The sequence below is a fragment of the Ctenocephalides felis genome, unplaced genomic scaffold (assembly GCF_003426905.1).
Source record: "Ctenocephalides felis isolate EL2017-DRISC unplaced genomic scaffold, ASM342690v1 CF-g0.4_SCAFFOLD_01170, whole genome shotgun sequence".
Classification (NCBI taxonomy): Eukaryota; Metazoa; Arthropoda; class Insecta; order Siphonaptera; family Pulicidae; genus Ctenocephalides; species Ctenocephalides felis.
In genome coordinates, this window is record NW_020537324.1 from 3,435,336 (window position 1) to 3,458,349 (window position 23,014).

At 30.1% G+C, this 23,014-nt stretch overlaps 1 protein-coding gene across 2 annotated transcripts; it reads left to right on the top strand.

The window, feature by feature from the left end:
• The first annotated feature begins 633 nt into the window (after nt 1–633).
• Nucleotides 634–13,514, top strand: LOC113366767 (calcium-binding mitochondrial carrier protein SCaMC-2-A-like). Of its 2 annotated transcripts, XM_026608422.1 has the most exons (6): nt 638–1,032; nt 11,602–11,760; nt 11,875–12,018; nt 12,099–12,322; nt 12,727–12,935; nt 13,011–13,514. In XM_026608422.1, the coding sequence occupies exons 1-6, from the start codon at nt 913–915 to the stop codon at nt 13,190–13,192; spliced, it is 1,038 nt and encodes a 345-aa protein (XP_026464207.1). In that variant the 5' UTR covers nt 638–912; the 3' UTR covers nt 13,193–13,514. The 2 variants fall into 2 exon arrangements, with proteins under 2 accessions (XP_026464206.1, XP_026464207.1); XM_026608421.1 differs by having other exon boundaries at nt 634–1,032; nt 12,727–13,514.
• Nucleotides 13,515–23,014: the final 9,500 nt, after the last annotated feature.

Here is a 23,014-nt window from a genome sequence, read left to right on the forward strand (position 1 = left end):
GGCAAAGGCAGGCCCAGCCATTTCGAAGTTACGGAGCTAAATATGTAAAAAAAATCAGTTTTTGAGAGAACTAAGCGTCCGATTTAAATGATTTAAAGAATTTTCTGCTTGTCTTAACAAAATAATTGATTTTGTAAAAAAAATTGTTAGCGCTTTTTTTTTTTTTAAAAAAATTTTTGCATATCGAAAATAATTCAGATTTTATTTTTAATTTTGACTATAGTCCTAATCTAATATACTTCAAACAAATAATTTCAACTTTGCAATTCAGTTTATATAATTCTTATAAATATTAGACAATGTTACAATATTTATAAAAATCTATATGAAAACATTTAATATTCCGTGATCATTTCGTTACGGTACGGGAAGTTCCAGTAATTTGTCTTAAGGCACGATGCCATACACTCCAGTTTTTGTAATTTTCACACTAGAATACCTCTTTAAATATGTTACAATTTGATAAAAAATGCATGTTTGGGAAACCGTTAAACAACTCTTATCTAGTAAAATTTGGTTTTTAAACTCCAAGAAGAGGGAAAAGAGGTGGGGAGTCACATGGCATCGTGGAGCAAGCGGCTAGCGGCTAGCCATACCTCGTCCTCCTGGCACATGTCTGTCAGTCGTTCCGCTCAGTCATAAGCCGAAAGCTGACTCGTGCGCGTTGCGCGCACTCGGATTCTTACGCGTTTTTTACTCGTTTGTTCTGCAACAATTTCATTTAAAAAATCCGTCAAGAATCGGTTCAACTGTGTCAAAAATCATCGCTCTGGGGCCAAATTAATCCTGCTGCCTGATTGGAAATTACTATTTTTATATTGAAAACCACAAGTGAATTCGTGATTGTGATCTGTGATATTTAAATATTTTAAACTGTTATTTTTGATAATTGGTACGGTAGTGTTTTTTCCTATGAAAGAAAGCAGTATGATGAAAAAAGTTGCAGCAATGGGGCTAGAACAATTACCTGTTGGTTACGACATCGTGGAGGACTCTGTGTATATATTTTATGAGCTTCTGGCCAGGATAAATGTACGTTGGTAATTGTAATTGATTAGTTTTTAATTGATTACTGGTAGTAAATTATAACCTACATTACAACGTGGAAAGCGGTTACCGGCGTCTAGATCGGGTCGAACGCGCATGCCTGGCCATGGAAGCATCTAGACTTCTTCATTCAATATAACAGGAAATGTCACTTGCTTTGATAATCATTCTGTTTGTACATTGTTAGATAATATAGCGTAATTTTCCTTTAACATGTCTTTGGCCCAGCGCATTCTGTTGAATAACTAATGACCCGTTCCGAAGGACGCGGCTTCCACTTAAAAATTGAAAGTTTCGCGTATTTGGAAATCCACTGGCACTATTATATAGAATCGTGTCTTCTTTTTATTGTGACGAAAAATATAAACTGTTTGACTATATTTTCCATATTTGTATATCGGGATTGCACATGGAATAAATTAAGAATTCTGCCTAGCGACAGATGTAGTGAATCATACGGTTGCGTACGCGTAGACCTTTGAAGAGGTGTGTGTAAGAATTTCTGACGATCGCCGGGGATTCTTAATCTGTGAATTCCAATGATATGTGTGATTCATTGCGATTTCGCTGTAACAACTTTAATATACAACACAATGTACCGTATATCCGAAATCACTTGGTAAATGAAACTAAACCATACAAATTGCCATTTTAATTTAAATTGCTATTTTATCGTTTTCTACATACGAAAAATGCACAACTTCTATAAATTCTTAGCTATTGAAATATACACATTGAAATATTCGGAAATAATGGTGCATTGTAAATGTTAACCTTTGTGAACCTAAACTTGATTCTTTTATAGTAATGTTAACGATTTTGTCAAAAGCACGATTATTGCTAAGATTAACTTAATAAAAATATGATGAAACTCGAATGCTTTTAGTTTTTTTATAAAGAAATCGGCTCGGGTAGTTATTTTTTTAAGTAAATTATTTTCATTTCGATTTTTTGACTGAAGAGTAAAATTTAATTTGTTTATGGAATCCATACTTATAGGCCTATATCGAGATAAAACATTTACAAAAATATTACAAAATTATTGCCTAATTCTCGTTATATCAGTAGTAACAACGGTTTTCACTTGGAAATATCTGAAAACAGCCCTTGTCTGTCATTGCTGCACCAATAAATAGTCAATCATATTAGATTAATTCTTTTTTTTTTACATTTTTAACAGCAATCAGAATCTTACGTCCTATGGCTGTTGGGCTGAAACTTTTCCTTCCTTCGTATTTTTTTAGATGGTAACCCAATGGTTAATCCATCCACATTTGATGGTTTTTGTTATTAGAATTAATCTAATAGGGCTGACTTCTTATTGGTGCAGCAATGCCGGGCAAAGGCTATTTTCACTTGGAAACATATTGCTATCTATATTTCCAAGTGAAAATCGTTGTCACTGCTGCCTAACAACAAGTTGCTTAAAGTGGGTATCGAACCCGGGACCTCTGATTCAGGTCCCATCGCTCTTAACCGCTTACCTACAGGCGAGATTAATTCTAATAATAAAATCATCGTATTTTTAAATGGTAACTCAATGCTTCATCCATATTTGAAGTAGAAGTTTCAGCCCAACAACTTCTGAGTCCGTCTAAGGTTCTGATTGCTGTTAAAATATAAAACAAAAAATTCATGTTGAGTTCTCATTTAGTTTTTAACTATATTTGAAAAATGAACAATGAAGCAAGCTTCGGCAAAGAGTCTTTTCGAAATATTTGGTTTGAAATGTAATTTCTTGGGGTACAAAACAATTCTATATAATATTTGTGGTAGTTCGTGATCATGTATTAATAAGAAATCATCTACTAATTGTATATATATATATATATATATATATATATAATATGATTTTTTCCGTTTGTGTATTTTTTCTATTGATCTCCACAGTTTGACGACCACCTCGCCCATGTATTAGTTTTTCTGTTTGAAGAGAGAGTTTAGCGTTCCCTCGTCTCTCTGTTACTTCAGAATTTCATAGCCTCTTGTCGATGAATTTGGCGCTCGTTAAAAATGACAAAATTCCAATATTTCTCCTAAAGCCACTTTCGCACTTGCCAATTTTATAATCGTTATGTCATTAGATTTGTTGGAAAGACTCCAAACAGTATAATAAAAACGATTCAAATGTGATAGATTGTGATTTAATTTTAAATTGACCTGAATCTGAAACGTACTTTGTTGTATTGTAAATATATCCGGAATAAAATACGCGTATGTAAATTTTTAAACTGAATTTCTTTATTGGCATAAATAACCCAGTTTTGTTATGTATTTTATTTTATATTTCTAAACGATAACCGATGAATTTCAATTTATCCTAGTAGAAACGGTTGCTATACAAATTTTTTGATGATACAGAATATTGTACCAAATTATCAAATTGACCGATTATAACACAGATTAGTAATAATTTTGGACAGATAAATTTGTCCGTTATTGACACGATGTATGAAAAATACTTTTTATCATCTCAGAAATATTTTTTTTGGCGTTATTGCGAAAATGATTTAATATTGATTTTTGTCTTCATTGCGAAAACGAGTCAACATCCATTTTTGTCTCTATTGCATTGTTTACGTAAATATTTGACTCTATACTAGATAATTATTCAAATTATTGCACAAGTTTTACTGAATAACAAGTTGTGATAATATTTATGAATTCAATTTAGCGGTAACAAATAAAAACCTAATTATCGAAATGTGTTTTGTCGAACACTTACTTAAGTATACTTTACTAATGTTTCTCTGGAGATGAGTTGTAATTTTAATTTAATTTAACTAAGCAAACATTTAACGGGTTTACAATGTTTTCAGCCATTTGAAACGTGAAATACAATTTTAGTAATCATTCAAAAAAAGGAATCGAAAAATAAAACTAGATGTAATCCCATAGATTTTCCATTTTAATCATAGATCTTGTATTAATTTAAGCTTGATAGGCCAAAACATTGCCCTGAAATTTTTAGTCTAATTCCATGACCTCAAATCTGTTCCTTCCCCACGGTTGTATTTTTTGTTTCTTTTGTTAGCAAGTATTTTAAACAAATAAAATATCATGCAGATTATTATCGGTTTTTTTATTTAAATATATAATATAAACAAATACTAGCAGATACAACAAATAACTTGGACTGAAATGCGTGCGCAAGTTATGTTATTGGCACATTGCAATGTTGGAATAAATGCAAAACATCGGTTGCTATGCGGCTGCATTCGAATTTATTATTTTATGTCTTCTCTAATCATATTATGGGAAAAAAATTGGCAAACGCTCAACTGTTGAAGTCTTAGAAGTTTGGAGAACTCTGGGGTTTAACGATTTTTTATGGCGCATCTTTAGTGGTATTTTATTCTATCATGGTAATAAATAATCAGGTCAAATACAAAAACTAATGGAGATTACCAAATTAGAGACATAACACGAATTATTTAATATAATTGTTTTTTCTTGAACAGCAATCAGAACTTTCGAGCTGTTGTGATAATCCCCTTCTGGAAAAGATTTTCGTCTATATTTGATTTATGTTTATTATTAGAATTTTTCCAATAATGATAAAATATTTTTAATTTGGTGCTGAACTGTCGTGACAGGGGTATTTTCACTAGTGAACACATTAGATCTCTAAATTATTGATTTGATCCAGACTGTCTGATGTTCAGACATGGAATTCAGCTTTTGGATCTTAATTTCTGTTCGAAAAAGAAACTATTAAACTTGTGAGTTACTTGATCAAAATATTTATTTTCAATATTTCTTATTTATTTTTCAAATAAACAAATAACGTCGATTTCGTCTGATCATAATTATGAAGACCTTGAGCGCCAGACAGTTATGGCAGGAATAAAGAATTTTTTTCCTGGCAAATTATCAAATGCGTATAAGTTATATATCTGGTCACACGGCAATGCATTTCCTTGTGACATTCTGCAGTTCAATTTATTTGATATGGTCAAGGACAAGAATATGATACAAAATTGTTGCATTACAGACGTAATAGTACAAAGTAATATTATATTAATAAAAAACAACTTTTGCGTATTATTTAAAAGGCGTATTTCTATTTCCTCTACTGTCGCGAATTTCGTCATTTTTACTGACATGCCAGATTTTTATCAAACTCATAGTACAATTTATACGTCGTTTAATTTGATAAGAAAAAAACACATGCGTGGCGCTTATCAAAATTAAACTTTGAAATTTAATACCAAGAATGTACTAAACGTCGCACTAATCTTACCGAGAAGACTCTTGAATTTATATTTCAAAAGTCAAACATGAAGAAATTATCTTTATAAAAATGGCAATATCATTTGTGCTAATATTATGTCAAGTAATAAAAAATTAATAATGAAATTATGATCAAATTTTTTAAATCGGTTCATACTTAAGCTTTAACATAACCATATTTTTTATTTACCAATATATATTATTTACATTCTGTTCATTATATGAAGTTATTTAGAAATTATTATTTTAACAAATAAAACAATAAATGTCGTTCTTTTCATTTTTTTATATATTCTTCACTTATTCAATGTTTGACTTAATTTATCCTCGGAAAGACTATCAACTACATTCTATTAGTTATTCTGCTTTACATGATTTAAATATAATTATATACAGTTGTTACGCCAGTGGGTAATTTCTATTTGGTACAAATTAATAGGCCATAATTTTTTAGTCCTTAAATTCTGGTGTAAGAAGCACCAGAGCAACTATTTAATTGGGGCGATTTTCTAATTTGTGATGATTAGTGGATCAGATTATGAAACCAGCTTTAAGCTTCATTTAATTGATCTGATCAATTTTAAACCAAAGTTAATAAAAATTTAAACATTACTATTCCTTTTAGTATTGCTTTTAGGATACTTTATTTTCCTTTTCCTTAACTAGTCTTAACCAGAATTTGAGTCTATTCGCCTTTGAAGAAGTTGCATAAGTGCATTTCATGTCTGCAACCGATATCATTTCTTGTTTTGTGATTGTTTTGAGTTGTGCGGCTTCATGTAATTGAATCCAACAATATGTGTTTTCAAAAAGACAAAACCGATACTAAATATTTATTAAAATGCTGTCGACATGCGACACTCAATGCAACTCGTCTTAAATGCATTTTAATCAATCGAATAAAAAATTATCAAATCATGTTTTTTTTTGTATTGATGTTTCGCCTGATTATTAAACTCTGATAATACCAAAGCCAACATCAACTATATATATGTAATGCTTTGAATGTATCTTTTATTCGTATGGAAATACTGAGTGGTGACTTTTACCGATTTTTATTACCCGAATGACCTGGTTATTCTTATGAAAATTCTCTTTACGAGGACATATATTTTCTATTATTATAGATAATACAGAAGTATAAATAAATTTGAATGCACATTCAAATATTTTCTTGTTTTGCATAGTTCGTTTATCTTCACAAATGCAAATATGGAATATTTATAATACAGTGTTTGTTATAGCTTGAAATACTTTTTAAAAGAATATTTAAATTAAATTGCTTACTTTTAAAAAGACTTGAAATACTTTTTAAAAGAATATTTGAAATAAATTGCGGGGTAAAGGATTGTACAATATACGAAATGCAGATTTATGTTCTTTGCTTCTTATTTATCTATTTGTCATTTATTATTACTTTTTTACCTAATTTTGAAGTTTTCCTTATATTACATTTATTATGTTTGTTTAATTTCTCTATGATTTATACTGAACTCTCAAGATTTCGATAGTTTTGATTGATATAAATAAATAAATCATTACAAAATATTAAAACTTGATATTCTATGCAAAACTGCTAATTTAATTGCCTTGTGAATATAAAAATGGTAGTCATTAAATTATAACATTAATTTATTAATTTTTATTCAGAAACTTTATTTTCAACTATTTTTAGACAATTCGCATAAATATGGTATATTCACATGATATTTATTTTATTCAGGATTCACATATATTAAGTTATTCAATTTTTTTTTAACTTAAGTATTTAGTAACTACTAAATAAATAGTAAATGTAAAGATTCTCGTACATTTTTTACAGATATTAACTTAAAGTTAATAACTTCATTATAAATAGTCTCAAGAACTCTACAAGCATAAACTTTTCAACAGCCAACCTCTAAAATGCTAAATTTAAAAAGCTAGATGCTAAATTTTATTTTTTTGAATAAATCATTAATTTTATTAAAATTACTGACTTTTAGTAAAAACTCTCACTGTGTTATATTTTTGGATCTATGCTTTTCTCGCTTTTATTCATCAATTCTTCAATTTTCTCCATAATTATGTTGAAAAATTGCACTTAGGCCAGGCACTCAATAAGTTCGATTTGTTAATTTATCGTTGTGATATAAGCATACTCGTTTTATATAACATTTTCAGATATTTGATGGGTAGTTGTAATTGTGAAAAAATGAAGGCAAGTGAAAATAGCCCTTGCCCGCCATTGCTGCACCAATAAAAAGTTAAATTAGATTAATTCTAATAATAAAATCATCAAATATGGATGGATTAACCATTGGGTTACCATCTAATAATACGAAGTAAGAAGTTTTAGCCCAACAGCTCATAGGACTTTAAGGTTCTGATTGCTGTTAAAAAATAATAAAAAAAAAGCGACAATTTTCGAATGCGAAAATCAGCGACAAATTGCTTTTAGAAGAACGCGGAACACAAGGTAAATTTCTAGAACTGTCCCGGTCAATGTCCAGAAGTATGAACACCTTATAAAAATTTACTATATTTTTTTTACTTTTAAGGTCTATTCATAAATATTGTATATGACTTTCAATTATAGTTAGTAAAAAATTAAGAACATTAATAGATATTTAGATGTTACGTTTATTTCTACCATCGTGGACCCGCATTTTCCTGGGGTCAATCAGCGATGAATTTGTGATACATGTTGTCTTCCACATAGGCCGTTACATAACTAAAATATCTTTTATAACTTTGGTGATAATATTTCTAAGGATTGTTTCAAAGCTCATCAAAATAATCCTCCTGAACTACTTACTGTTACTTGTTAGCCAAGTTTCCGTCTCGCCCTTCCGAGTGCCATTTCTGTTGTCTGAAAATCGGTCCGTTCGGCGCATGTGCCATGGAAATTTTATATATATAGAATGGAAGGTAGGCTTCCTACATGTGCACTTAACGAAGATAAAAGGGACAAGCACAGTTCGCTTTTCACATTCTATAATATTACGTCTGGAGCTTTTTACAATAATACATTTTAATCCAATTTACACAGTACAAAGTGTATCAGGAAATTCAGTCCGACGATCGTACCGGCTGACAATGGCGTTCCACGCGCTCCTCATGTCATGAGATTTATCGATAATTTAATTTTTATACAAGACATATGTAACATTATATTTTTCTACATGCATTGTCTTTTCTAATGTAATTTTATATCGTGAATTGCCGTTGGTTATGCAATATTAACCTCAAAAGTAATATATGGTTTATCTCTATGCAAGTGACTTCAAGAACTGTGATATATAAATTGACTAAGTTTTGTCTATATTTTTTATTTAAATATATGTAATCAAATAACAAATAGTAGTAAATTGTAATTAAATACAAAGTGGAACAAATACGTAACATATCATTTTAAAATTAGTGTGTAAAATAATTGTGATATAGTTAAATAATTTAGGAATATAAGATATATAGTAAAATAGTTGGCTGGTTCATATAATAAAAGAACTGAATAAATTTTCTGTTGAATTCAAAATGGATACGTTAGATATGGATTTTTATTTAGACTTCTTCGTAAAGGTAAAATATAAATTTATTAGTAAATTAGTGAGAATAAACAATTTATTTAATGAAAAATTATTTTTGATATTTGTGATACATGGTTTATAGTGTAAGAAATATGTTATTTTTATAATTAAACAAAAAATAGTTGGCCTATTGAATAAAAATTATATCAATTTTCTGTTCAACTAGATTGTTATTTATACTTCTTCGTTTAGGTAAAATACTTCAAACAAAATTATTAATAATTAAAATTTACATAAAAAACTTAAGGTAAATTAATAATCTATAATAAAAACATAATTGCGATAATCTTTTGCCTATATTTCTAATATATGTAATGTTTTTATAATTAAACGAAATGTAATTTACAGCTTAAATTCATTTTAAATTAGAATAAAACTAAGTCAATTTTCTGTTGAATTCAAAATGAATAGGTACGATAGATATAGATACTTAGTTATACACATTTACAAAAGAAAAAAAAATCAAAGCCATTTATCATTTTTTCCATTATACATATATCAAAAGAGTCGTTCAGAATATAAATTAATTCAATTTAAATAATGAAAAAATCTTTGCAATTTTTTGCATGTCGAGCTCGTTTTTAGTGGTAAAAAGCTGTGACTTGCAACCACAAAGTTTCAGATTCTAATTTTTGTCGGACAGATTTATATCGAGCAGTAGTGTCCACTCTAATCCATTTCCACTTAGAAATATAGATCCAAGTGAAAAAAACACAAACTAGTTTATCACAACTACGAAGGATAACCATTGGTTTCCTTCGTGAACAGTTTGTAAATATTTTTATGTAATAAGTCATATTGTAATTCAGTGTAAATAATTATTTCTACAACAATGTTCTTCATCTAATTTGTTTACAAGCTTAAGATGAGTCGATATCTGCGTACCTTCCCCGTTACCATTTTGCAAATAACGTGTATCTAATAGTGTGCAATTTACTAAACAAACTCTACGCTAATTTGCTTAACAGAAGCCATTAGATTCGAAAATATTTACCTCCGCAATGGGACTTTATTGTATTAATACAATATCTAATTAGATTACGTGCTTAATCTTCTTCAAACTTTGGTCAGTGTTGGTTCATTTGTTGCACGGAATGCCATTTAGTGATGTGACTTTTATTAACATCGTGCGAAAGTTCAAGGCCGCCCTTGGAATAAACTGGTAACGGAAATTGTGAGCTCTGGGTTGATCAAGTGAGGTCGGCGGAATTTGATGGGACCACCGGCATAAAACTGTGCGAAAACTTTCCGCGAATCGAACAGAAAACAACAGAGGATTTACTTTACTATTCTTGGTCTAAATACGAATTTAGGAGACTATAGAAATGTCGTAAACTATACATGCTTGTTTGTTCGGCTTTAGGGAAAGCTAATAGGTGATTACTTCCTTATTTTTTTGAAATTGTAAATGGTGAAGGTAGAGGATACATGGATACATATTACTACTTCATGTCTAAATAGAAATATGTATCATATTTTAATATTATTGATTATATTTAACTTCCAGTAGGGTAAGTTATTGTAATCGTCCAAAAATCGAAATTGAAAATTTTCACATTTCTCGATGTTTTGAAGGTTTCTGAACATTTTGGCATACTTCAGAAAAAATGGATGTGTGTGTGTGTATGTATGTATGGATACAATTTTTCGTCCACGTTTTCGGGCGCACGGATCAACCGATTTGAATGGTTCAAAAAACATTAGATTCCTTGATTGGAAGATGTGCTGATTAGTTTTTGGCAAAGGCAGGTCCAGCCGTTTCGGAGATACGGAGCAAAGAGTGCATAAAATAGATAGTGAGTTTTTGAAAGAACGGAGCATCCGATTTGAATGATCTAAAAAACATTCAATTAGTAATGATTGGGAGAAGGGGTGATTAGTTTTTGGCAAAGGCAGGTCCAGCGGTTTCGGAGACCGAGCTAAATGTGCAAAAAATGGCAGTTTTTGAGATAACTAAGCGTCCGATTTAAATGGTTCAAAAAACTTTCTGCTTGTTTTAACAAAATAATTGATTCTGGAAAAAAAATTGTTTCAATTTTTTTTTTCAAATTTTTTTTCTTCAAGAAAATTTTTTTTGTATATCGAAAATAATTCAGATTTTATTTTTAATTTTGACTAAAGTTCTAATATACTTTAAACAAATAATTTCAACTTTGCAATTCAGTTTATATAATTCTTATAAATATTAGACAGTGTTACAATATTTATAATCTATTTGAAAACATTCAATATTCTTCAAACATTTCGTTACGGTACGGGAAGTTCCAGCAATTGCCTTAAGGCACGATGCGCCACACACCCCAGTAGTTATTTGTTGAAATATTGAACTGATTAATTAATTAAAAAACTGACTAACTAAAAATTACAAGTTTATTAAGTAAATTATTATTCCAGAGCCTCCTTTTCATCAAACGTCAATATTTAAAAAAAATAAAAAAATGATTTAAAAAAATCGGATAATCATATGAATTTATTCAAAAATACCCAAAAGTATATATTGGATAATGGGAAATTTGCTAAAAATTTACCGGTAGCAATTATAAACCTAAAAAAGCGGATTAAATAATTTTTAACACTATGTCTTACAAACGTACGAGTTTCGTAATCGACAGGGGACGAAATATCGAATTAGGCTGTATATGGGGTAATAGTGTATGATATCTAGACGAATTTTTAAATACTATAGTATCTATTATACTAAAACATAATTCCTCTTGATTGTGTGTAACTGATCGATACTTTCTTTCGCCAGTATTTGGATATCGGTGAAGACCTCAACGTGCCGGACGATTTCACACAATCGGAGATGCAGACGGGAAAATGGTGGCGGCACCTCGTTGCTGGCGGAGTCGCCGGCGCCGTGTCCAGGACGTGCACCGCTCCCCTGGACAGGATAAAAGTATTCCTTCAGGTAAGGGATAATTGGATCTACGAACTACTATATTGTTATTATTAATAATTATTTTTCTATATACTGCTATAAGTTGGTTCTGGCCCAGTGGTAATATTTTATTTCCTATTGCAGGTTCAAACACAGCAGCTTCGAATAATGGATTGCTATCGATGCATGATGAAGGAAGGAGGTATGACCGGGCTGTGGAGAGGAAATGGTATAAATGTTCTCAAAATTGCACCGGAATCTGCAATCAAATTCGCAGCATACGAAAAGGTATTTCTAAGATTTAAATTTATAAATGTAATTTACTAGTTTCGTATTTAATACTATTTTCAATCTGATTTCCCCCCTAGGTGAAACGTATTTTACGCGGTGAGGGCAACAGCACGCGAGTTATGGGCATTGGAGAGCGATTTGTTGCAGGAGCGACAGCAGGTTGCATCAGCCAGACCGCTATTTATCCTTTAGAGGTTCTAAAAACGCGGCTGGCGCTCCGAACAACGGGACAATATGCGGGAATCGTAGATGCCGCCAAGAAAATATTCGCCAGGGAAGGACTCAAAAGTTTCTATAGGGGGTAAGATAGATCTTAATTACAAATTGCGATATTGTTAATATATATTTTCTGGAAGCAAGTTCTTTAGATCAAAAGTTTTATATGAAATTAATTCGTCGTATATATTATACATCTAAATTAAAAATATTCATTACCTACTTATTTACAAAATATTTTTATTAGCTATATTTGAAAGAGAACTCTTGCTCTCTTCTTTGCTCTTTCATATAATGAATTCTAAAAGAAACTCTCGATAGTTTTTCTCTTCTTTAATTCAAATTGAATCGAATAACGAAAATGATGAGCAAGTACATCATTATACACCTAGCACCCTTCTCTAAATTTGAAGAGTGAATCCTTCCCATTATTTTATTAATTATATATTATTTTATTTTTACCATTATAATTTATATTTTCTATTTTAGGTATGTTCCAAATATGTTAGGAATAATACCATATGCGGGAATTGACTTGGCGGTTTACGAGACACTAAAAAAGAAATACCTTAAGACTCATTCATTAAATGAAGAACCTAACTTTTGGTTACTATTAGCATGTGGGTCAGCTTCTTGTACACTAGGACAAGTTTGTTCATATCCACTAGCTTTGGTTAGGACGAGGCTACAAGCACAAGGTAAATACAAAATTGATTTTTCTTATTATATATGTTTTTACTATTATCACGTTTATGATTGTTTGTTCATTTTAGTAACGCCTACTCCTGAATCTGGCACAATGTCGGGGATGGTTAAAACAATACTTCAGAAAGAGGGTCCGCTTGGCCTGTATCGAGGTATCACGCCAAATTTCATAAAAGTGATGCCGGCTGTGTCCATCAGTTATGTGGTATATGAATACTCCAGTCGAGCCTTAGGTGTCAACATGACATAATGGATCTTTTCATGACTGTAGGACAATTTCTTTTAATCATAATCTGCACTTGTACAGAAGAAAATTTATTTATTTGTTTATATCATACTAAGTTATTCGCTCGATTAATCATGCACATAATAATTTATTTCTAGTTTATTTGTATTATATATTTGTACGTTTAGCATATATTTTATTAGGCAAAACTGTTTTTATATTTATTGATATATTTGTGTTATCTAATAAGTATAACAATTCTCAAGTAAATCGAAATATTGCATCTTATTTTAAATGAAAGATCGATATGTACCTAATGTTGCATGACATTTTAAATATTCCTAAAATTTGCATACACAGCCAAAGTACATTTCAGACAAATTTATCAAACTGGTGCTAAATTGTCTGGTTGTACCTAATTGCTAAGGCTAAGGCACAAATATACCAATTAAATCTAATTTGAAATTAATTTTTAGGCATATTGAAATTTACGAATCGAAATTTATATTATAACTTAAAAATTTAACAAAATGCTCTTCTATTGTTCATTCTAAATGGACGGTGCTAGGTATAATGAACTAGAAATGAAAATTTTATCTTATACAAAGACATATACATATATAAATATATTTTTCATCTAGTTGTGGTAAAGTGTCCATGTTTTTACTTCCTGAAAAAGAGTGAATCGTCATGAGTATCAAACTTGTTTAAGGTCAAACCTCTCTTTTACAGAATATTAACTTAAATGCAACTTAATTTTTTATAGAATGATTATTTGAATGCAGTATGAATGTTATTTATATGATTCTATATTAGAATCTTTATTGTATGTTTCTGATAATTGTTTTTTACTTTGTAAACAAAAGTGGTGCTTAAATTTTCTTTATTTTAAGTAGTTTTTTTTAAATATCTATACTTATAATAATTATAGGCAATTTTATAATCTGTATAGAGGTAATTCTTAGTTTATATTGTAAGCAAATATTTTGATATGTTTGCAATATAATTTAGTTTTGTGAAAGACGAGGTGGAAATTGGCAATTGTACGTATTAGAACTAGTCTTATGTGACAATAGGGGAATAGAATATAGTCTGGTTTCTAACATTCCATTTCTGAACTGTTTTTTTTGGTTTAAACAGTTATCATTGATCGGAATTTGCAATATTTTGCCAAAAAAGAATTTGTAAACAAGGATATTGTATGTAACATGGACTGAAACTCATGACCCAGTGATAACTACTATAATGTAATTAGATAGCAAATAATAATTAATATGAATTCTTTCAAATATAAAACATTTATGCATTTTTTCATGATTTATTCAACCGTACCTAGGACACAATGAATAACGTTAAAAAAACTTATTTATATTATAGTTTCATTTATATTACATTTTGATTTAATATATCGATTCCATCTTTCAAATTTATTGCTATAATTGCATTTTACATTTAACTTGTTGTTCTATCAGAATATTTAACAGAGTTATTAAATGAATCTGTTAATTACAATCTTTAGAAATAATTAGGATTTTAAAATTTTGAAAAGATCTGTGTGCATTTGAGAACACTAAGTGACCTCTTGCTTGTAACAGATATTGTCTATTGTTGGTTCTTTAAAGAAACAAATTTACTATTTGATCTTAATTGTGGTTTTATTTTAACACCTACATTCCCCATTAAAAAATCACACTTTTAGTAATAAATTTTAGCGCGAATACAAATGTTTCATCTTCAATTGGTTTTATAAATGGGTTAATTTTCACTTCCCAAAGGAGAAATTTATTGTCATAAAATCCGAATTGCTATTTTTTTTTCAATATTTCAAATCAATTGCAATTATTTTAAATTAACACAATTACAGATGTTATAAGTTTTGTTGTATACAATCGGTAATTGCATTGAATAGTTGAAAATTTTGTAAACAGAGTTGATTCAGTCGATTGTATTTTACAAAATGCAACTTACACCTAGTTTTTTATGATATTGCATTGTATAGCAGTATGCTGCTTTTGTCAATGTTATAAAATACATATGTGCTGCAAAACGTAAACAAAATATAAACATGTGTTGTCGCCGAAGTAGGTATGAAAACGGGGCCTATTATGTTGCATTGAAATTAAAACAATTTGGACGTGCGCTTGAATAAAACTGGTGTGTTTTAATTCTTTGTCGATTTTAATCGGTCGCCTGAAGAATTTTCATCACGATTGCCAAAAGAATTTATTTGCGATAAGGTACCGCGATATGAATGATGTTGCATTGCTGAAGTTCCGCAAAAATCTACTCGAGTTTAGTGTTAAACGGTAAATCTTGTCGGGGACATGTATGTCACACTGATTGTGTTGCATACATCTTTTTAAAATGTTAAAACGTTAAACCTTACAACGCACGTGCTCTGGTTGCTGATGATCGAATTCCCCTGGTGAAATGTCGAATTGTGGGAGTCATGCGGAGTACTTGACCCCGCTTCAGTTTAGTTAGAACAAACCGATCGCGAAATTCACATCGATCGATCGAATTTTTATATAATAGTGTTATTGATTTGGTTGTTTAATAAAATATGTATTTGTGCTCGTGTCCCATACAGTGCTCTGCGGCCACCATCAGGGCGTGCGGAACTCTTGTGTCCAGGATGAAGCGCTCCGCTAGCTGCTACGAGGTAAGATAAATGATAAATGATATAATTTTATCTTGCTAGTAGACATTATAACGAAAATAATTTAAACATGTCCTTTCCATAACCTTGTATCTAGATGTGCGTAGACTAAAAGCGAGAAATACTTCTAAAATTTGAGGATAATTTGAGAATCCTAGGCAAAAAATTATATGCACACATTTGACGAAAAATATATTACTTTATTGGTGATATTATTGCAGCTTTTTCCCAAACACACTATTTTGTGAGGTCCAGTAGGTTTATCCCAATCGCCAGAATGATCTCTGAATATATGGAATATTATAATAAACCTGGGTGGATTCATTTATAATTGATTTACCTTTTTTATTCTCTATTTATTTTATTGTTTCTATCAATATCCCGCTTAATTTATTATTAGTTGTCGTTTGCTGATTTCTTATTTATTTAACAAATCAGTGTCAGTGAGTCAATCGGTTCAGGCCTACTTCGAACAAAATAGATTGTTAATTAGAATCGATTATTATTCCGTCCATGCTGTACGTGTAATAAATATATACAGACAGTTCTTTAAGTCATACAAATGAGCTTGACGAAAGGATATTATTCTTAATAACTTAATGTTTTGGGTCTTATCATTATTGAGGACTAAATTATTTTCACAAAACCATTTCGTTATTTGTGGTTATGTCAGAAATAACGAAACGGTTTTGTGAAAATAATCTAGTCCTCAATAATGATAAGACCCAAATCATATCTTTTTGTACAAAAAATCGTTTATCCAATAATATTACTTCTTTAACCATCAATAATTCAGCATATAATTTTTCGCAAGTATCAAAGTTTCTTGGTATCCACATTAATAACAATTTAAAGTGGTCTGGTCTGATCATATCTCTATCTCACTATCACCAACTTTATCTAGAACATGCTTCATGTTGCGCACCCGAAAACCCAAACTTGGTTTAAATTGCTTACTTTCAATTTATTATAGCAACTTTTATTCTCACGTTTCATATGGCATCCAATTTTGGGGTTTTTCATCCGAACTAATTAAAATATTTAAGCTTCAGAAAAGAGCTATTCGAATATTTTTTTCCTTGCCCAGTAAAGCTTCCTGCAGACCCATATTTAAAAAATACAATATTCTAACTGTGTCATGCATTTTTCTGCTGGTAACATTATCTTTAATCAAAAACAATTCGAAACTTTTTGATATGGCTTCGTCCTCAAACTACAACACTAGACACGAACTTATTAAGGCGCGCACATATAAATTAGGCAGCAGCCCTTTCAATACGATCGACGGTTTAGGTATTCAGCTTATGAATAAACTTCCACTCAACATCCGAAACTTAACAGCAAAAAATTTCATGCTTCCCTAGTTAAACTTTTTAAAGAATTTTAAAACTTTTTATAACATTACTGAATTTTATCAATTTGATTTCAATAACTATGTTCTTGCATAATCCTTATCCTTTATCTATATAGTCTGACCATTTGATCGCCTGTACAACCCTGTTTTCTTTTATTTTTTTATTGCTATTTTATTAATTTAAAATTTTTTACGGTTTTAAATGAGTATAACTTTCAACCTTGTGCACGAATTTTGAGCTTGACTGGTGGTTAAATAGACAATATGATGAACTTGATGATGAACATTGTATTTAATGTTCGAATGCTTTTTTTCAGTAGCGAAATTCGTGCAGCTACTATGATTATTATAAAATTACTATCCTTTTAATATTAACTATGAATAGGCTTGACAAAAGCCTGAAATAATATCTATCATTATTGATTACGGCTTGCTTATGAATAAATAAATAAATAAATAAAACTCTTATTAAGTATTTTACTACTACTCTTATGGAATTTTATTTTTATTCTTGCTCTTATAAAATCTTATGAAATTTTAATTTTCCTCTTATCAAATTTTACTCTTACTCTAATCAAAGGTTACTCTTACTCTTGCGAAATTATTTACTCAAGAGTAAGAATAAAATATGATATATACGAATAGATATTTTGCATAATCTCCCATACCATCACCAATTATACAAAATATATCGTATAAAAAATCTTATAAAATAATATGATGATGAATAAAAACGAAGTGCTCGTCCGTGTTCACGTGTTTACTTAAAATGATCAATTATTTCGTGAGTCATAATCGGTGGTGCGGAGTTCGGCCGCCTCCTTCGCCCGTACCTGTCCGCCGACACCGGCGGCGCGTTCGGCAACTGCCGGCGGTCGGTCGGCGGTCGGTCGGCGGTCGGTCGGCAGTCCACTCGACGCCGTAGCGTTCGGCTGTCACATACGCGCACGTTACGGAACATAACATCAACTGAAACATGAAAAATGGTTAACTTAAAACCGTAAAGTTACTGTGAAAATACAATTAAGACATTTTCCAATGTTTGTTACGTTTTTCCCAGTGCTTAGGTATGTGAAGTGCCAATTTGCCACTTGTTAGATAATGAACGACAGTCCCATGTTGTTGTTCGGTGATGTGATTGTTTCCAAGGATAATGTATTAAGTGTCAACTTTGTTTTGAACACGTGCAACAAGTTATCCTGAAATGGCTTACGTTGTTTGGAGGGTTTTGATGAAGAAATATTGCAAGGTTCGATTAGGAATACAACGCAATCCGAATTTGGTGAGTCGATGCTTGTTGATTTGTAAATGTCCATAAAAATAAAAATTATGTCTCCAAGAGCAAGGATAATCAATGAATTGTCTTATGACAATGTCGTAATAAGCATGTAATAGAAACGTTCAATGTATAAAAATGTGACATTTTGGTCCAAAGTTGGTTTTTGCCATTTTTAACTTTTTGAAGAAGTTTGCTTTCGCGAAAAAATCCGATTAACTAATTTTCTAGATGTTTTCTCGACGTTTCAAGTTATTCTTGATCGAATTAGACAAAATTTGATGACTGTGTGTATGTATGTATGTGAGCAGATTTTTAACATGTTGTTGACATTTTCCCAAAATCGGCTCGACCGATTTTAAAAATTTAAAAGCCATTCTATGTATCTCGATAAGAACTAGCGTTTGTCAGTTTTGTGCGATGATCAGCTAAGCCGTTTCTTCGTAATTAGCAAAAAACATTTTCCACAAAGATTTACAAAAAATCAAAAACCGTTTGAAAGATATTGAACAAAAGAAAAAGATGATGATCTGCCAGGCCGTCTCTTTGTGATTAATTATCGATTTTTTTGCCAATTTTGCCGAAACTTTTTATAACGATAAAATTCGTAGTCTGAAACTACATACTAAAATATTATAGGCCTACGATAAGCGGTTGTATTAAAAAATTCACCAAAATTTGGAATGGCGCCCCGCTTTTTAGATTCTAAACAGAATCGATGCCGGAACATATGAACGTTTTGTTTCCAAGGCACTACTGATTACAGTTTACTTCGACACTTGAAAAATACATCTTAGAACCCCTACATAAATGGAATTAAATATTTTTTTTAAAAAAAATAATTTAATGCATACAGATATTATAAGTATGTTTAACGAGACATCAATTGGAAATTGTCTTTAATAATTTTTTATTAAAAGCAAGAATATTATTTTTAAATTAATCATTTCAACTAATTTCACCAAAATAGTTGAATCTCAATTCTTATGGATTAATTTGATTATAATCAAATTAAAAAATTAAATTAAATATTCCTTAAGCCAAAATGCTACTTACATATAGTTATATTTTAATATTGTTCATCTTCATTCGTATTTAAAAATAATATTATGTTAACAGTACAAGAAATTGGTTTAAAAATATTTTATTGGTTTAAAAATATTTTATTATATATTTATTAATTCAAGCGGAAAAATCTTCTTTCGATCGAGGCGTTGAAATCTCCAGAGCATTATGTTTATATGCGTTTATGATACTAGAAGTTTCTCATTAAATTTAGGAAATAGATTTAAGTTCCTTTTCCTTTATGAAATGAATGTATCTTAGATAGTTATCAATTGTTTCATTGAGTTACAATTTACCATTATATTCGTAGCAATATTAATATGCCAAGAATTGCACAATGTTTATAAAAAAGTTGCAATCCATGTACTATCATTGCATAGGAATGAATTCCTCTTCGTTTATTAACAATTCTACTAGAATGAAACATTTAAAATTATCTTAACACATAAAATCTGATTGTTGAAATAAATAAATAATAATAATAATTTAAAACTGACAATGCAGTTTATTTTATAATGTGAATTAATTTATTTCATCGTGTTTGTTTCTTTTGTCTGATTATATTTTTATACGCACGCGTGCGTTAAATTCGGCATAAAATCACATATGGCAAAAATAATTTATTGTTTTTAAATGGATAAATAAAAATGTATACGATTGCAAGGTCAGTGGTAAAAAAACAAACTGTCTGTAATAATTTTATTATTATGTTTGCAAATATCGTTCTAGAATATGCAAATAAATATGAGCTAAGTGCATGCTTTGACTACGGTATATAATTTGCCTGATTTGCACTATGATAATTAGTTGAAGAGATATTAGTATTACGTACGAAAAACAGACTCGTTGAACATGCTAATAGAATAAAATTAAACTGTAAGTGGCATTTTGCCTTAAGGTAAGTTTCTGTTCTAAAATTGTACTTTATTCAAGCGTTGACGTCAACTGTAATCAGTAGCTGTCTACCTATCACCACAGAACTTATATTTGATTCGGCACAGATTCTGATTAGAATTGCTTAAGCGCATGGGGAAAATCTAAACTTTGATGATTTTTCATAATTCAACCGCTTATGGTAGGCCTATAATATTTTAATATGTTATTTCAGTTTCATCAAAATCGCCAAAAAAATATTTCACACATTCAATTATGATTTATGATTCTCAACCAATATCTTTCGAGCAGTTTTTGAATTTTTGCTGTTGGTTGAAAATTGTAGCCTAAAATGTCGACGAACAATTTTACACTTCACCAAATTTGGACTCATTCGATTCAGAATTACCTCAAACGTCGGAAAAGCATAAAATTAGCAAATCGGATTTTTTTGCGAAAATAAATTACTCCTTCGGGAAGTGCCAAGGATGACTGAATTTAATACCAAATGCTGAAAAATATAAGGTTTGTTCCTTGTTCTTCAAATATATCACATGATCTCATATTTGTACCAATTTCTTCATTCACAAGTTTATTGAATATAGTGTGATCTACATTGCATATATAGAAAAATTGGTATAATATTAGGTTTGACCATCATTTTCAGGTTATCTGTAAAATGGGTCAAAATATAGGAAGCTACAAGGCCAGTATAAAAATAAAGTTTGTTACATAATAAACTGCTTAATTACGTAATTTTTTCAGCGTTCACATGCTATCTAGCTTGATTCTTTTGTTTTTATATTTTTAATATAAATTACAATCTATGTTATGCTCGACTTGTAATAAATGCAATAATATTTAACTGTAATTTATAAGGGTGCATTGCAACATATCTTATTGTATGTAACTAGTTCATTGTGATTGTGATTGTAGAATTTTGGGTATTGATGAGTATACTTGTCATGAGAATAAATTAGTGACCATTGGCTATTTAGTTTGGAATTTTTAAGAAGAATGGAACAAAGGCTTTATAAAGCTCCTATTTCTGATCTACTCATGGCATTTGTCGTTTTCTCCATTTTATTCGAAGCAGTCATTGTTTTATAATCCCTGTTTTTTTGTTGAAATTATATATCCTCTTCTATATCATTATCTATTATACAACAATAATTTATTCCAAGTTTCATGTAATTCTGCTCATCAGACCTCCGTCTACCGTTGGCCTATGAAAAAGTATTGTACCTACCATAAGTAATTATTTTCGAAGCCGCCGTGTGCGGTAAGTCATGCGCAAAAAAGATCAAGGAAATAAAATAAGTATCTATTCGACATTACACAGGTATTTACTTTTGAAGAATATCTGAAGAGAAAACGATATTGTCTTTTAGTTCGCTTGAGTGTAATAATTACCGAGTGTAAGAACACGCTCACAGCTGATTATAATGCTAATCCGTGATATTGGATTTCTCTGACGATTGTGAGTTATGGGAAATCATTTTTATTAGATATCTATCTATTCCTGCTACGTTATTTCAATCAAATCAAGGCTGGCTGAGGTCGAAGAGACTCCAACAAGATTCTGGTTCCCTTTTATACACTAAATATTTAATGCAGTTATGCAGTGTCGCACTAGATTAAGGTACATACTTTAAAACTAGGTTTTTCACCTCAAGCTGAATATATAGTCAAACCTCCAATAACGCGGTGAGTGCGTACCGTGCTATAAGAAAATCGGATGTAACGTACAATCCAAAGCTGATTCTTAGTACGTTATATAAAAATCGTGTTGTATGGCCGTGCTGTAAGTGCAAATTACGTTATATGGAGACCAACAAATACAAAAGACCGAATTTGTGTATTTTACAAATTATATTGTTGAATTATTTGGATTGGCTGGATTTTATTCACAATATTTCTATTTAGTATTTTGTTAACTAATAATTAATAAAAGTAATCAATCTGTAATCAATTAGATTTTTGCTATTTTAGATGGTTCGTCGTGTAACTTTCGAATCATGTACCTTGATTAAAAAACAGATTATGAAATAATTACTTTCACCATGTATAAAGTGAAATATTATCAAATAATGCATCAGTCAGTCAATGATCTGAATTTTGTACTTACATTTAAATGATTTTTTTTAATTACTTTTTGACGGAGCATAGTTTTCGCTAGAAAAACTGATTGCATACTTTCTTGACGTTTCATGTCATTCTGAATCGTTTCACACCAAAATTGAAAAAAGTGTTTATAAAAAGATTTTTAATAAAAAATATAAATAAAGACATTACTGATTATTGCAAAAAAATATTTTTTATTCTGAATGTACTTAGAAAAATGACTACTTTTAAATATTTTAGTGAAATTGACCTAATAAGTTTGAGAATATGTATATTCTAATATGTTTGGAACAAATTTATTTGTTTGATTTATTATTGAAACAATAACAGTTTTTTTGCATGCATCATCATGAATTGTTTTATGAAAGAATGAATTGTTTAACATTTCTCACTAACTTTTGCAAATATAATTACTATATGAATATTGTCATCGAAATATCTCTTTATACGAACCATTGATAAGAACAAAGAATCATTATATCCGTCGTACATAAA

Bases quoted from the DNA above. Each gene is read 5' to 3' on its own strand.
- LOC113366767 (XM_026608421.1), top strand. From the start codon at position 913: ATGAAAGAAAGCAGTATGATGAAAAAAGTTGCAGCAATGGGGCTAGAA. The intron at 12,019-12,098 runs GTATTTCTAAGA...TTTCCCCCCTAG, and splicing joins AATTCGCAGCATACGAAAAG to GTGAAACGTATTTTACGCGG. The intron at 12,323-12,726 runs GTAAGATAGATC...TTTCTATTTTAG, and splicing joins CTCAAAAGTTTCTATAGGGG to GTATGTTCCAAATATGTTAG.